This window comes from Coffea eugenioides, chromosome 4, assembly GCF_003713205.1.
Source record: "Coffea eugenioides isolate CCC68of chromosome 4, Ceug_1.0, whole genome shotgun sequence".
Classification (NCBI taxonomy): Eukaryota; Viridiplantae; Streptophyta; class Magnoliopsida; order Gentianales; family Rubiaceae; genus Coffea; species Coffea eugenioides.
In genome coordinates this window covers 17,908,641-17,925,515 of record NC_040038.1, presented here as the reverse complement: position 1 = coordinate 17,925,515, position 16,875 = coordinate 17,908,641, and the positions used below count along the sequence as shown (strand labels likewise).

At 35.6% G+C, this 16,875-nt stretch overlaps 1 protein-coding gene across 2 annotated transcripts; it reads left to right on the top strand.

Moving 5' to 3' along the window:
- The first annotated feature begins 4,676 nt into the window (after window positions 1-4,676).
- On the top strand, window positions 4,677-16,051 carry LOC113769464 (testis-expressed protein 2-like). Of its 2 annotated transcripts, XM_027313914.1 has the most exons (7): window positions 4,677-5,190; window positions 6,918-7,147; window positions 8,707-9,373; window positions 9,718-10,087; window positions 12,003-12,097; window positions 14,065-14,259; window positions 15,241-16,051. In XM_027313914.1, exons 1-7 carry the CDS (start codon window positions 5,002-5,004, stop codon window positions 15,862-15,864), a joined length of 2,370 nt encoding a protein of 789 aa, XP_027169715.1. In that variant the 5' UTR covers window positions 4,677-5,001; the 3' UTR covers window positions 15,865-16,051. The 2 variants fall into 2 exon arrangements, with proteins under 2 accessions (XP_027169715.1, XP_027169716.1); XM_027313915.1 differs by lacking the exon at window positions 14,065-14,259.
- The last annotated feature ends 824 nt before the right edge of the window (window positions 16,052-16,875 follow it).

The following is a 16,875-nucleotide window of genomic DNA, read 5'->3' as shown; positions in this document are numbered from 1 at the left end:
TTATTTATTTATTTGTTATAGATTTGATAATGATTTTAGTCTTAATGATTTTATTAATTTTTATATGTGTGAGAGTTAGAGACTGGAGTTAAATGCGACTTTCTTTTGTGGGCTTAAAGGGGAAATTTTGGAGAAAGAGGGAGTTTAGTGCAATAAGAGAGAAGTGGGATATTTGGAGTAAGAAACTACAAGAAAGTGACACTTGGCACCATAGGAACCAAGTTTTAATCCTTTAAGACTTTTTGACCAAGCTTTCTTACTAATTTTCCTTTCATTCAAGTCTTAAAAATAACAAACAAACCACAAGAGGAAGTGAGAGAGAGAGAGAGGCCGAGATCTTTAGGAGGAAAAGGGAGAAAAAGCTTCAACCAATCTTGCTTGGATTTTGAGCGGAAAGGAAGGACATAACTTGGGTTTTCCATCAACCTTGGCTTAAGCTTGGAAAGGAAGAAGATTTGGAGGATTGGGTTGAATTTCATCTTGGTTGCAAAGCAAAAGAGGTAAAATGCTAGATAATTCTTCTTTCTTCACTTTATGTTGAAAACAAGTTGGATTGTTGGAATAAAGACATGATTTGGTGGTGAATCTTGGTAGTTTCTCAAGTTGATGATTCTTGAACTTTATATTTAAAACTTTAGGGTTTGTATGTAGATATGATTATGGTGTTTTCTTGTTGAGATTGTGGCTTTATATATCTAATGTTATGTTGGAAAAATTGGAATGAAATTTCTGCTTGATGGTCGAACTTTAGGGTTGGAATTTCAGTTTTGAATTCTAAATTTTCATGATGATTTTAAGATTAATTTTGCTCAAGGAACTCTATAAGACTTTAGGCTAAGTATGTGTTGGAATTGAACTAAAATCTTGAGATTTAAGTGGTAAGAACACCATTTCTTTCACTGTTTTCATGGTTGGAAATTTTGTTCAAAGCTGACCAAAAGAGAAAGTAACCTTATATAGCTTTGTTCTTGGTTTTGTGTGGTGAACTTGTCACATTAATGCCCTAAAACCCATGATTAGACATTAACCCTAGTATGAGTAGTGAATTGGAGTGAAAAGTAGAAGGTTTTAAAAGGTGAAAACCTCACTCTTACATGTTTCAAGTTTCAAGTAATAAATTTCCTGCCTAGGAGAAAATTGATTTGGGTAGTTTAAACTCAATTTGGTGGATGAAAATGAGAAAATGTTTGCACTATCATTTGGTTAAATCTTTGACCTAACGTATCCATGGATGTTTCTCCTTGAATTGATTTAGAAATCATGTGATTTGGGATGGGATTTCTTAGTTGGAACTAGGGCGTAGTTTTGTTTAAATATTGTGGCTTGGAGTAGTAGATCCTAATGCACTCCATATACTTGATTCTAGGGTTTGGAAGTGAAGCCGGTTTGGAAGTGAAACCGAAGTTGCTCCGGAGGCGCGAACACTTAAGCTTTGTTGTCGTGGTGAGTGTTCTAAGTGCATGTCAAATGACTACGTGCAATGTTGTTTTTCTTGAATGACATGCTTGCTTGGTTGAGATACTTATTCTTGACTTGATAATAGCGGGACGTGGATGTACTTTAATATACTCGATCCTTCATGGATAGATTCTTGATATTTGTATTAAATGAACTGCTTTACTTGTGCTTGACTTGTTGGTCGCTCGGGTGGTTATCCCATCGACTTTCATGCGTGCTTGGGGCCCCAAATCCCATTGGCTAGTTAGTCGAATCGAGCCAACAAGGGATTGGTCGATGAGATCAATGAACCATGGGTCTTGTTAAATGGATTTGGACTTGAACTTGCACTTGAGCTCTTGAACTTAAACCGGTATACTTGAGTATTACCCTTCTTGATTTTGACGTGCAGGCCCGGATGGGGGTTGAAAGCTGGTTGGAGAATGACATGAAGTAGTGAAATACTTGATAGTATTTGGTATAATGTTGACGGAGTGTCAACGGAATCTTGGTTCTTGATCAAATTACTTGAACGAGCTCATGAAAGCCCTGTATCCTTTTAAATGAATATGTGAATTCTTAATTGAAGTGCACTTGCTCTATATTGTGATTTTGTGGCTTGAGTATGATATCATTGTTGCATGACTTTCTTGGAACCTCATGGGGCGAAAGCTCATCCTTCTAGTTTTGTTTTCCTTACAGGAGGCGAGCGCTTGGGCGAGTGAATAGAAAGGGTTGGGTTTTGTCGGAATCTTTTGCTTTTGCACAGTTGTACCAACTTTTAGTTTATTTTTGTAAGTTGGGAATTCGATTGTTGTAAATGGATCTCGTAATGAATTTTAAGACTATATTGCTCACATACCTATGTATTTCGGCCAAGAATTTTTTATTTTATCGTTGGAAATGTGACTCTTGTTTTTAAAAGGGTTGTTATAAGTTAGTGCTTGAATCCTGACGAGAGTTGAGTAGGTGGCCTGCTAAATCCTTTGGTTCGTCTTAGGGGAAGGTGGGATCGCCACACTGGAGATGACCTCCATGCGTGGCATGCCATTCTGCATAGAGACATGCAAGATTTACTCTGATACCAACTGTCACGAGCCAAAACCAAGGGTTGGCACAAATAACTTTTGAGGTGAAACTACGGATTCAAAATGGTTAATCCAACTTATTCAATAGCCCATGGGCCCAAGCTATTAAACCATTCCTTTCCTTCTCCTACTTTCAATATGGGATTGGGGCCTCACACCTATGCTGAAAAATTATGATACAAAAATATATTGTCAATGTATGCTAGGAATTGAATTGGAATTACTGTTAATGATGGGACAAATTCCATAAATACTGTCATATTTGGTATCGAGGCCGAGCAGCTAATACGTATCACAGCTCTACAAATCTACAAATCTGGGAAGCTGATAATGAGGTAAACTAATAATGAATTCCAATTTCAATGATAATAAAGATAACAATAATCACATATCATATACTAACTATTGCACTAAATGGTCATTTTCACATACAATTCTATTATACACTTAAAACAACAAGAAAAATGCAAGAAGCTGAATTTTCTCTGGAACTAGCATTTGCTATTGAAAAACACTTGATAGTTTGTTTCATAAGGTACTATGAAACATATTACCAAGACCACAAGGAAGGCAAGTACAATATCCTCAAAACAAACATTGCTTAAGAATTGGCCCAGATTCCACTAACAATCACTGCTACAAAAACTAGTGAAAAAATTGCATTCGTTGATTCTCATGTTCAAGAGCCTGCTACCAAAGATGATTATTCACTCTATCGACAAAAAAAGATGTTTGATTTCATTACTGAGCCTTCTACTGCTACAATTGAAACGTCTCCTTTGGTGGCCAGAACAAAGAGGACCTTGGTTTTTGAAGACACGTTTGTTGGAGCTGATTTAGTGACTGTTGACACTATTGCACCTATCTCACTTCCTGCCACTACAGCAACCATGTCAGTTCTGATTGATCCCGTGCTAGAAAGCCCCTTGAAGAAAAAAAATGCAATGATGCATTTTGAACTTTCATGAAGAATATCTATTTACCTTTTATGTTGTCTAGTTGCATTGCTAATCTTACACCTTTTGGCATGATATGAAGGGTAAAAATGTAAGTAGAGATAAAGTTTACGGGTAGAGTGCATTTAATTGTAATAAAATTCAAAATTATTTTTTTTAAAAAAACTCCCAAACAATTTAAGAATCTCTTTGCTTTCATTTCTTCAACGTCTTCAAACTCAGACCATACTGCCTAGTTGAACTAGTTCAATCACAAAATTGTTCACTCGGACGACTCGTTTAAATCGAGTTTTATATTTTTCGTTCTCTTCAACCCATGTTGGGTATTTTTTTCCTTTTCTTTTTACTTTGCTATTTGCTTTTCACATGGTATGAACAAAGTTCAGGAGTCATTATATTAGGACGTGCGCGGTGTGCCAGCTTTCATCTTTGTTTTTGTAAATTATAATGGTAAAGTTTGAAACATAATACATAAAGGCAATAAAATAATATTGCACATAGACTTTCTTTTTGGTTTCTCACATCTTTTTTCTTCTAAAAATGTTACAAGAACTAACTTTTTTCGTAAATGTCAAATATTTATTCCAGATCTAGTATTCTGATCTGCTACTTATCTTTTAATGGGTAATAGCTATGTTTTGTGGTAGTCAAATCTTTGTCTTGTACTTGTATTATGCGGGTAAATAAGTTCATCTTGAAGTTTGTGTTTACTGTGACCAATGGATAATTGTTGCTTTATTTGGTTTTCAATTTTACTTGTTTTAAATGATATTTTTGCTAAAAAATTCACTTGTAAAAATGTATAGAAACATTTTTTCTTTAACTTAAAAAATACTAAGAACTTTCGCAATATTTTAATCTCTTATTAATATATGGAGATCAGTTCAAGTTTGTTTTTAGGAATTTAAGAGTGACAGAAATTTAAAAATAATAAAATCAATGAATCGAATTTAATTAAAAATCAATCCAATTGAACCAAAAAAATCGTGAATAAAAAAATTTAGCCGGTTCACTCTCCGATCTAATTCGAGTTTACGATATTGCCCCTCTACTTTTCTTTTTTCCTCTCCTAATTCTTTCCAAAAGTCCCCGAGCCTAGCTCCTATTTTAATAATATAAAAATACTTTTAATCTTTTTTTTTTGGGGTAAGAATACTTTTAATCTTCGTAGCAGTTCCTAGAGTCAAATTTTCCTTGCTTGTTGCCCCAACTCCACCACCCCACCTGGTAGGGAGTCAGTGGACATTTTCTTCAGCTCCTGCCGGAAATGACGTATCTGGTCTTTGTCTTTATCCTGGCGCCATCCGAATCAGATCCCTTCCCTCGACTATCTACAGGGCTACACAAGTAATGAGTGCACGATATCATTTGAATTATGCTTCCCTTACTGTGTCTATTGATAATCACTACGTTGTACTGAGGTCCGTTAGAACGGACTAGAAACAGTTTTTTTTTTTTTTCCCATTTCTGGGATTGATGATCCTTGATAACCTGTGAAGAAGAATAGGCAATAGAAGACGATGTTGGTTTCGGTGGGAGTAGGTTTTGTGGCAGGGGCACTGGCAGTTCTTGTGTTGGAAGCTGTGGTATTGCTACTCTTGATCCACCGCGTCAATCGGCGGGTAGCCCAGCAACAGCAGAAAGCAAACGAGGGAAAGGCACCAGAGTCTTCACCTATCCACTACGATCCCTCTTTTCACAATAAGCAGGCAATTCTGCTCATTTTACCAGCTTTATTGAGTACTGCCTTTTTTCTTCCATTTTCTTTTCAATTTGTTCTGTTTTACGATTAATTTCATTGTACTGGATAGTTGGAATTGATTTGGTACCACAACGATTAATGAATTTTGGTTACTGAATTAGAGATATTTCCTTGGGTTGAAAGGGCTCACTTGAATGGTTAATACGTAAGTTATGGATTAGTTAGCATAAAAAGGCATTTTTATTTACATTTGTACAAAATGTACAGTTTTTGGTTCCCGCTGGGTGTTAAATTTGGTGCAAAAATCTGCAGAAATGCCCTGCTTTCTTTATTATTTAGGCAGCTGAGGAAGCCCTGTTTTCTGTGTTGTTAGTATTTATATAGTTGAAACTGGATTATGATTTCAAAAGTTTTTGGATTCTGGGTGCCTCGTTAAGAATTGAAATTTTAGTAGTGGGATATGAAGGTGCTATCTGGATTGGAATTTGAGGCCAATGGTAGTTTACATAGAAAAAGTATCACATTGGAGCAAGCGATTCATCTCGACATGAATGCATGCTTTACTTCTCCTTATGTAGTTTTAGTACTTTATGAAGAGAGTTGAGGGATTTTCTAGGCTACTGTGGTCTAGTTTTGGAGGATCCCTTTTCCGTTTCATGACGAAGGAACTGCTAGAATTAGTCGCCATGCAGACCTTTGCCTGATTGTGGTTTTAAGCAGCCAGCACAACTTGTTATGCAATATAGGAATCTGAAGCTGGGGAGATCGCACTTTTTCAGGCAAACATCCTTATTCTATCATTTTCTATTAGGAAATTTCTTGTTGCCTGTCTTAGATGACCTCTGGCTTTCAGATTCAAAGCCTGGTGATGTAGGAGATTGGGATTAAACTGTGGAAGGCTGTTCTGGTTCTAGAAAGCAAATGACATTTTCTTAATAATTTGTCATGTGTCCTGTTGCTGTGAAGCCTGGGCATTTGGAATTTTATAGCTTTTCTGGCTGCATGGGGCCAGGCTATTTTGTTGAAAACATAATATGCAGCAAGTGCTTTGAATATTACAGTGGCATTGGTACATTGGTCCGTAATGGGCCCCTTCAAGGGCCCTTTTCCCGAGCGTCTTATAATATTACAAAGACGCTCGGGGGTGGACACGTGGACGGTTGGAAGGCCTCCACGTGTCATCCATCCGAAGGATGGACGATTCGGATTGGATCTGGTGAGGAGGGAAAATTAGAATTCGAAATTAGAATTCAATTCAAATTTCCATGTCCCACTCGGTGGGCCCCCCGTCCTCAAAAAAATTATATATAGAAACAAAGCACCTGCTGCATATTATGTTTTCAACAAAACAGCCTGGCTCCATGCATGAGATCTGTGTTTCTTTATGGTTTCACAGAATATGGTTGGAGAGTTGTTGCCCTAAAGTATATGACGAATTAGATCTGTGGCTTGGTTTGTAATTACAAATTGAGCACTACATACTTCATGTTAGACAAGGTGACATGTATTTGAATATTATCTTTAAGGCAATTACTTAAAGCTTGTTTAACATATCGTGAGGTATTTCCATCTTCTAGGCATAACCACCCTGAAATACACAAGTCCTGATAATTATGCCTTTTGTACTGTATGCTTTGATTGTTTTGTATCAGACAGGTTTAGATTTGCTTTCAGTTATCATCCTTCATGATTCCTCTTTGTGTAATTTTCATTTGAACTATCTTTTTGTCCCAGGGGGTAGTCTGGCTTCTAGAGTCAGAGGCTATACTGAAAAGTTTGGATGATAACTTAAAGGAGCAAAAGCGTAAAAAAGAGGTCTTCGAAGTTTTACCTGTCAAAAAGCATGCCATGATTAAAGATCATTCTCTGTTCGTATCGGAATTAGATGGTTCTTGTATTGAAGTTCATCTTAAGGGTTGCATGGTAGCAGCTGTTTCAGCAACAAGCTTGCCATCAAGAAAATGGTTTGTTAAATTTGAATGATATTATTTCTTTGAACTTTGTACAACTTAAACTGACTAATTTGTGTATCTCACTACAATAAATGCTTCTCATCTACTTCTTAGCATCTTCTTGTTGCTTAACCTAATTTATAACATGACTAGAGTTTCTTATGCACTGTACTAGAAGTCAATTAGGAAGATGCTTCTAATACCATACATATGTTTGAAAAAGGAAAAGCTTTGTATGGAATATGTAGAAATTTGAGAGGAAAGAATATAGTGAGTTGCCAGCAGGTAAGCATTCTCTTTTGATCAGGAATACCTTGTTATCTGCTCTTTGCATTTAGCATCTTTATATCATTTCATTAGAGAACTATCAAGTGCTTTAAGTTTGTTACATGAAGTTGTCTTTCTTTCTGCAATAGTTTGTCTAAGTTTTAATAGTCTTATCTTATGTTTCTTCTTAGCTTGTCAAGGTGGGAGAGTGTTTGAACTGTAATAGAAATAGTGTTCCTTTCTCACTGATAAGTATGCATGGTGTAACTCTTATCCATCCATTTAGAGCTGATGCAGAACATGCTAGAACTGCTTTATCTCTCCTGGTTTATTAGGTGCATTATAAAGGCGATACGCCAAAAGCAGAAAGAGTTTTGGAACTTAAGATCAAATTAAATCAAATCTTTGAATGGTTCATTTGTATCTTTTGCTGCATTTGATCCTGTGTTTTAGGCAGTGCAATGAAACTGAGGTGGACAATAACATGATTTGCTGATTAAGTCAATGCATAATTTTATAAAATAACATTCGCTTGGGATTTTTGGGTTTAACCTTTTTGTGTAGAATGTCTGGAATCTTTTGTTGTTGTCATTTCGATTATGATTGCAACTTTCAGTTTTACTTTGGTACCAATTTATTAGGAACAAAACAGTTGGAAGGGGAAAAGAAAGAGAACTTTTGGAAATTCTCATAATTCTACAAAATAAGAAACTCAATTATTTTCAAGCGCTACTCCTATTACTTGGGAAGGATATATTTATAAAGAGTGGACTAGCTATAATATCAGACTCAAACAGAGTTTCTGGAAGTAGATAAGCTCCAAAAGATTATGTTGTTAGCCTGCCAAAAACTGGATTCTAACCAATCTAGAATTTTATTTTGAAAGAAGAGATTTAAAGTAAATTTATGCTATGATTCACTATATTTTTCCTCTTTGTTGAGAGTTATTATTTGTGCAAACTGTGTAATCAACCTCACATTTTCAAAAATTGGCCAAATCGTGAAATATTGTTTGATGTTTTTGCTTCGATGAATTAAGCTAGCTTCTCCACTATAAGCAAGGTTGCCAAAGCGATGCTAAGGTTATATTAAACGTGAAAGTATTAGGCTTTAATATAACGATTTTATTTTGTCAATGTGAATGTTACTTATTTCCAGATAGCAAGATGACTTAATGTTATCTTCTCCACATCGTTTTCCTGACTTGTTGCATTATGTTTTGACCTGAATTTATGGGACTTTAGTTCTGAAGGAATAATATTAGCTGGATCTTGCCCATTTTTATGTTTCTTATAATGTTACAGGGCCAAAAAGTACCCTATTAAAGTGGAGAATAAAGAGACAACATTATACAAAGGAAGTACAACATTCTACATTTATCTAGAAACGTCTTGGGAGAAGGAGTCATGGTGTAAAGCCCTCCGCCTTGCTTCCTCTGATGACAAAGAAAAACTTAAGTGGTTTGCTAAGTTAAATCTTGAATTTCAACGCTATGTGGCATCATTAGGTGCAGAATATCCTTCATTTATGAAGCCATCAGTGGGTTTATCTAATGACTTAAATGATAAGTTAATTAAGCTTGATGGCTCTTCATCAAAGGTTCGCCAATTTCTAAAGAAACTTGCAAAGAAGGGGTCAAAAAGTGGTTTAGATAGTAAGGCAAGTTGGACTCCAATATCAGCTCAAGAAGAAAGAAAGTTTGGTGAGAAATCTCGTTCATATTATGATTCTGGTGTAGCAAATATGGTCATAGGGGGAAAGCTTCCAGAGGATGTGATAGTGTCATCATCATTATCCACCAGCCGTGATTTCGGGAGCAGAAGTCACATTTCTGTTTCCTCTGATGGAGATTCTGATGAAAAGACCTTTGGTGATGAAGGAACACTTTGTTGGAATCTATTGTTTTCACGTTTGTTCTTTGATGCCAAAAGTAATGCACGGCTGAGAAGTTCTGTTCAAGAAAGGATTCAGGTAGATAATTCTGTTAGCTGAGAGCTTGGTTAATGGTTTCTTCTGAAGAGTTCCACATATTTGAGTACTGTTATTATAGTGTAGCATTTGGTTTAGAATCTTATTGTTGTAAGCCACACACATAAAATGCTCAAGGTATCTGTTTCCTGCATGTTAACCTGCAAGGTAAACTTTTGCAATGCATGTCAACTATGTTTAAGATTTTCTCCTTGCTTTACAGTTTTGGGGACATACTCAGGGGACAGATTTTATAAATCATTTATATTGAAGCCTCTGGTATGGACTGCATATTCTTTTTAGAATGCTCATACAACTCTTCTAATTTGACACTTTGCTTTGAACAGAAACTGCTATCTAATATGCGATCTCCCAGTTACATAGGTCAAGTGATATGTACTGCTGTAGATCCTGGTAATCTTCCTCCATATATCCACGCAATGAGGGTTCTTCCCTCACATATGAATGAGTTATGGGCCTTTGAGGTTGATATCGAGTATTGTGGTGGCGCAATCCTAAATGTTGAAACAAGAATTGAAGTTCGGGAACTGCATGTCCAGGAGGGAGAGGACAAATTATTTGAATCAAGTGCTGTAGGTCAGGTTACTTCAGATTTGCTGGAAAGCTTTGAGCACTTGGGGAAAAATTTGAAGGTTTCTGAAGAGAGAGAGAAAGCTGACCAACTGAATAAAAGAGATGAAGGAGAAGCTGGTGTAGGTAACATAAGTTCTTTCAATTTTGCATTAATTTTTTATATACCTACATATACAAGCCATAGTCATCAAGTTCACTACTGTTGTTATCTACTGACATTCACTTCTTATTGGCTAGAAAGCCCAAGAATATGTAATAAGATCCATGTGTTATGGTTCTTTAACATTGTATTGATTATAAGAATGGATAACATGGCCTTCTGCTTAAAGTTGGTTACTCAGCAGTATGTGTAGGGGCAAAATTATCTAACCTGTCACTAAAGTAGCATATAGTTTAATTTTGGTGATTAAACTATTTTCATTCTTAATCATGAGCTCAACTTTTAAAGTTCTATACTTTTGGGCATTCCATTATATTCAGGGTCAATTCATGGACGCATCACACAACCATATGCATGAATTTAGGTCAACACATTTGAACCTAGATATTGGTCGGAATGATCAAAAGTGATCCGTTTTACAAGCTTAGTTGGTGATTTGGAAACAAATATAATCTAGTCTTTGAAAGTACACAATGCAAATAGTGTAGTGGCTATATAGGTTTTTTTGCCAAATTGAAAACATGGTAAAGGGTGTCCCAACTCTATTCGCTGTTATAATCTGTTGAAACTCGAGTTGCTTTGGTACGCCTTGTTGTTTAAATTTGGGTTTAAATTTGATTATTGCTTAATTAAAGCATTTGTAGGTTCCAAAATTTTGAAGTAAATGCAACTCTCGTTTGATGAATTGTGTGGAAGACATTATTGAGAGCATACAAAATGTTTTAGGAATGGGTGTTCTTTACTGGTGGGTATGTAAAGCTTGCTAAAGTTAAGTGGAATGCTCTGATAATTGAATATTCTGACATCATTTGAGCTGTCCTTAAATTTAGAAGCCTTGCAGTTGTCATTGTTTTCTTTTTCATGATCATTGGTACAACTTTCATGGTGCTTTTTTTTTTTTTTTCTTTTTTCTGCTGCAGTTTCATCACAAGCTTTTTTAAATTTGTATTTTGTTTGTACTGGTGGAGTTGGAGGCTTCATGCTTTTCTGCTAGTGCAGGATTTCACTTTTTGTGTTATCATCAGTTAAATCACTTGAACAATTCAACTGATTAATCATTCCGCACACCCTTTTTGGGAAAAGCTTCATTCATTGCTACTAGTTCAAATGTTCACCGGGGTCAGAATGGTAGGTTGCAAACCAGTGTATACTCTTGAATCTTGAATTTCGAATTGATGATGAAATTGTGTGCGGCATTAGATGATCCACAATGGTGAAGAAGACTTATTGGGCAATAGTAATTAATCTCCTGCTTTCAGCTGCAAATGCTGCACTTAGTGCCACCAGCTTAAATGAACTGACTGCACCACTCCTATTTCTCCATTCAACTCATGCTTGGACTATGACTCTCTTTACAACCACTTTTGCCCCCTGGAAATACGTATTAACCTAGTTCAATCCTTCAATAGTTTCCTCAGATCAAGCATGCATACTGCCGCTCTACTAGAGTCCCAAGCTCTCTTGTAGGAATCTTCAAAGATTCCAATTCCTTTCTCCTCCAGTTTCCCTAAAAATTCAAATTTCTCCTAACTCCATAATCGTCACCTCATTTAAAAGATGAAATTGTTAGGGCATACAAGAATCTTTATATTTGCATTTGCACACTATCCTTATCAACCTGGGTAAAACACTGTTACTTGATATTTTGCACTGTAAGCTCCTATACATGAATCAAATTACCTATTGTTACTCTGATCCACGCTTAAAGCACATATCATATGTCTAATATCTTTTTGTGGAACTAATAGGATTTTAACAATTAATGAAGAAGTACAGGCTTCAAATTTTCTTTCAAACAATAAAATGATCAATATCTATTTTCAATTGGTTTAAGGAAGTTGGTACGCTACTGTAAATCTTTTTAACTGAACTTTGCAGATGGGAGCAGAAATCAAAAGAATGCTTTGCGTGGATCATCTCAAGTCTCTAGGTGGAAGTCTGTGCTGCATTCTATTGCAAAGCAGGTTTCGCAGGTGTGAAAAAACGAGTCTTATCTGTACTTAGATAACTGTTCAGAATGAAACTTTTATTTTTTATTTATTTTTTAAAATTTAACTTTGGAAAATTTGTTAATAGAGACATAGATGCATACAAGCAGTCCAACTGCACAAAGTTATAAAGCTAATAGCCCTAACTATTTTAGACTAGAACCAGTAATGAACAAAATTTCCTAGATCCTTCTATCAAACATGCATTAAATTATTTTATTTCTCATTTCACTGGATGCATATTTCTTGACCACTTGATTTAATATGAGTGCAATCTAAAAATGAATCTGTTGGGGCAAAATTAGGACGAGCTATCTATTGTGATTGATGTAAGGGGAAGAAGAAAAAGGTCATTGCTGGGAATTCCACCAATTGTGGATACATGAACTTTCTTTGTGCTTTGGTGATCAGTAAGACGTTTATAAACTTCTTGCTGTAGTGTAGTAGGTTTATGTTCTATCAGAATATTTGGGTTTGATGGGTATGTTTTTAATTCAGCTAGTTCCAAGTTTAAGCTTCAAGTCCATCTTGACTTTTTGGTTCTTGTCCTCCATAGCTGCATTTACATATGGTCAATTTTAGATTTAGGTGTTGAAGTGAATGCTTGCTTCCTAGTTGGTTGTTTCTTAGTTGTTCAAGTCCTAATTAGTAAGCTCACTTATTAATTAAGAATTCTTGGCATCCAAGTTTAATCTCCTATACGTATCAGTTTTTGATAGCATCTGGTTAAGAGTGAACCAATCAAATTGATTGGTTTTTTTTCTTTTCTTTTTTTTTTTTGAAGAATTAATGTAACCTTTTCTTTGGGAGGTCTTGCCCATGGAAATCTCAGTGGAATTTCTAGAATTTCTCACATGACCTACTTTCCCTCTCATTTTTCTCTTCTTCTCCTAGAACCTATTTTTCTGTTTTATCCTATGATTAGATTCTTAAAGTCCTGCAGATAAGACTTTTAAAATGGTATCTTCTCCAAACTCACTTATTATTGCTGCATAAGTAATATCCCATCTTTGCAACTAAGCATTGCACCAGAAATATGCTTGAGGTAGTTGGGATGCTGAAATGGATATGCATTTGGAGTTAAAAGGAAGAAACAGATATATATGTATATATATATATATAAGTGTGTGTGTCTGTGTGTGTGCGCGCGCGCGCAAGTGACATCAAAAGGAAAGAACAGATATATGTCTATAACCATAGATGGATATTTGATTTCTACGTCTTTTGACTCAAATTATTGTTATCCTTTTACCAAAAGGTTGTCCTTTTCAATTAGGAGCTTTGATGAAGTTCTTAGTTGCAAGTGTGTTTGGATAGGAGATTATTTGGGATAATTTTTTTGAAAAAAAAATACTGTAGCACTTTTTTTGATGTGACGTATGTAATATAAAAAGGTGATTGAAAAATGTGTTTATGGTGCAAGCAGATAAATTTGTATAAATAATTTGCTATCCAAACACGTAATATAATTTCTGGATTTACATTATCTTATAGTCTTATATCTGAGCTCTGGTGGTCAATCTGTCTGCTAATTATTATTATAATTGACAATTTTAGATCGTGAAATAACATTTTCTAATCTTGTTCTGCATGACTATTGTCTGAAATGCTATAAAAGATTAAGGGTCAAGATAATATTCAAGTTAATGAGAAATAATATATTTGTTCTACTTGGGGCAACACGAAAAAACTAACTGAAACTGTTTGCAATTTGAGAGTCCCTTGAGCTATATCACATAATTACAACAGATTAACTAAACCAAAACATGCTGTTGGTTGTGTGCCTGAGTAGATGAGCTAGTGATATCTTGATATGGGAGGGCCTCCAGTAATCTTCTATCTTGCTAATACAAGAAATGGTAACTTACCAAAAGATTTAATTTTTCTAGAATCTGTATGCATGACAAAAGCTTGTATTGCTTCCTTAAACTTTATGTCTCTTGACATGGAAGGTTCCGCTCTCACTGGGAATACGGGTATCATGGCTTCGAGGAACTATGCGTTTATACATAAAGCCACCTCCTTCAGATCAAATATGGTTTGGGTTCACATGTATGCCAGATATAGATTTCAACTTGGAGTCTTCTGTTGGGGACCACAAAATTACAAATGGACGTCTTGCTTTACTTTTAATCAGCAGACTTAAGGTCAGGTTTGATGAGATGCATTACTGCACACACCCTTTGGTGATTTTGTTTATTAAGTTGTGCATGCTAAGAACTAGAAAAGAATTAAAATACTGGGTACTTTAAAAATTAGCTTAGTGGTTTAACATGTGTTTTGCAGATATGAACCTTTTCTACCGGTGTTCTTAAGTAGGAAAACATAGAAATCTTTATGTTGTTTCTGGTGAAGCACATATAGTTCATCATCTAGTCATCTAATAAACAAATTATTTTGTTGTAGAAAGACAGAAACATGATCATCTTATGCTGCTGCTTTCCTCAGATTGGATGTCTGCTGTATTAACAGTCGCCTTCTCTCTCAAGTCTGCGCTTGCGCCTCCACACAGCCCCCCACCCCTATCACCAAAATAGGAAACATAATTTATTCTTCCCCTTTGAACTTTTTGGCCCAATTTAATTCTGCTCTCCACCTTTTTTATATCCTTCTCTGCTGATATACCTTACTGTCTTTTATCTTTTTAGCATGTATGCTACATAAGATTAAGAGAATGATAAAGAAATTCTCTGAAAGTTCATTTTTTCCTGGGAAATGTGTCTATATGTGGTATTTACTAGATTAGGTACTGAGAGACTTGAGCAAAGAAAGAAGGTTGTCCAACATTAAGAAGTTTACAGGATTGGGAGGTGCACGATTCTCCTTTATTAGCTTCTAAATGTTGTCAGATGCTTCCTTGATTGCCATCGACTCCTTTTCTTGGAAGCACTATTGTTTCATGGATCAATCCATGAGTCGGATCACAGTCTCTTTCCTTTTCTCATAACTATGTTTTCATTTATTTGGCCTAAAGTAAACAATAGGACAATCAGCTGAATCATTTGCAAGTTTGAATTCTGAAGCCAGTTTTAACAAATGGATTACATTTAGACAGGTCAAGCAGTTGTTTGCATTCGGAGAGGGAGAGGGAGTTGTTACCTATTTGCTGATGTAGTACATTAATGCAGGTGGCAATTCGTGACACACTTGTGCTTCCAAATTGTGAAAATATATGCATCCCTTGGATGTTAGCTGAGAAGGATGATTGGGTTCCACGAATAGCTGCTCCTTTTCTGTGGAATAGACAAGAAGCTGCTGGTAATTCTACCACAAAACCAGAACAGACTGCTCAATCATCGGAAGAAAACTTGACAGCTGAAGCTAATAAGCGAATCCCAAATACTTGTTCAGAGGGAAGGCTAAGCAAATCTAATGAAGTAGGGCCTGAAAAACATCCTGAAAATGGATCGTCAGAACACTATGCTTCATCGGCTCCAACTGAGCATTCAACTGGCAGATCTCTGCTTGAATTGACAACTCCTTTGTTAAACATTGATGAACAGGGAGAGATTGCCCGCAGGAGTGTAGAGGAGAATCCACAGTGCAACGTGCCATCTCCATCACTGATCTTAACAGGGCAAAATAGCTATAACTCAGAAGAAGAAGATGCAAAACACAAGAGAATTGGCACTAGAGCACGAATGCTTGGTTTCGGGAAGAAGATGGGAGAAAAACTTGAAGAAAAGAGGAAACACATTGAAGAGCGGGGAAGGCACATTGTTGAGAAGATGAAAGGACCACAATTATCTTAGCAATGTCGATTCAATTGATTTTTAGAAAGTTGCAGCATCATGAAAGTCCGTGTACCAAGTTTAGCTAGTGTATACTTTTTTGATTCTCATGTAGTCCTCTACATTTTGATACGGTTAATTTGTAACTACTGCTGAACAATTGATAATTCATTCCTATTTACCGGAGATCCTGAGTCATATAGATTCATTCGGACTTGTCAGTTAAAAGTCTTTTAGACTTTTATTTTCACTGCTTGGTGGCTCGTTCTTGGTTGCTTTAGATTTTACAAAAACTGATTATGGAAAACAATTAAAATCATCAAAAGCTACTCTTTGATAAATGATGAATTTTAACTTATCTGGCTAATAAAAAATCTATAATCTGAAGATAAAAGCAAACGAGAAAACAGAAAAAGGATGTTATTTAAAATTAAAATTTATAATAAGTTAAAATAATCAATCAAAATCGAACACAGAAAAATCTTTACTTGTGTGGTTTGGTTGTACATTGAACCAGGGTTCAAAGTGTCGTATACTTCGCTGTCTGGGAAGTTGATTACTTGCTTCAACCCTTTGGCTGCAAATTGAATTAGGATTCAAATAAGTGTGCTATATAGAGTTCTGGTGGTAACTATCATTCTCTTATTTCTGCTGATTTAGTGGAGTTTCTGGTTATTCTAAAGATGCAAACTGAGTTTAAATTATGAGTTTTTCAAATTTGCCCGGTGTGTTTTACCTTAATGTTTCCTAATAGTATATGGGATAAACAAAATATGGAGAACCTCCATTTGCAAATGCGAAAAATCACTTGACAAAGCCCTAAAGTGTATTGAATCCCTAAGGTATATTGAATCTAACTTTTGGTAATTTTCTAGGAGTAAATATAATGAATAATTTCTGCTGCATCACTCCCAGCATCTCAGAGAATGCAAGCATTGCTTTCCACCGAAAAAAAAGAAAAAGAATGCAAACATGACTTGACAAAGGTCATTAAATATATTGACAGTCGCTATTTGTAATTTTGTAGAATCA

Bases quoted from the DNA above. Each gene is read 5' to 3' on its own strand.
- LOC113769464 (XM_027313914.1), top strand. From the start codon at position 5,002: ATGTTGGTTTCGGTGGGAGTAGGTTTTGTGGCAGGGGCACTGGCAGTT. The intron at 12,098-14,064 runs GTGTGAAAAAAC...TTGACATGGAAG, and splicing joins TTGCAAAGCAGGTTTCGCAG to GTTCCGCTCTCACTGGGAAT. The intron at 14,260-15,240 runs GTCAGGTTTGAT...ACATTAATGCAG, and splicing joins TTTTAATCAGCAGACTTAAG to GTGGCAATTCGTGACACACT.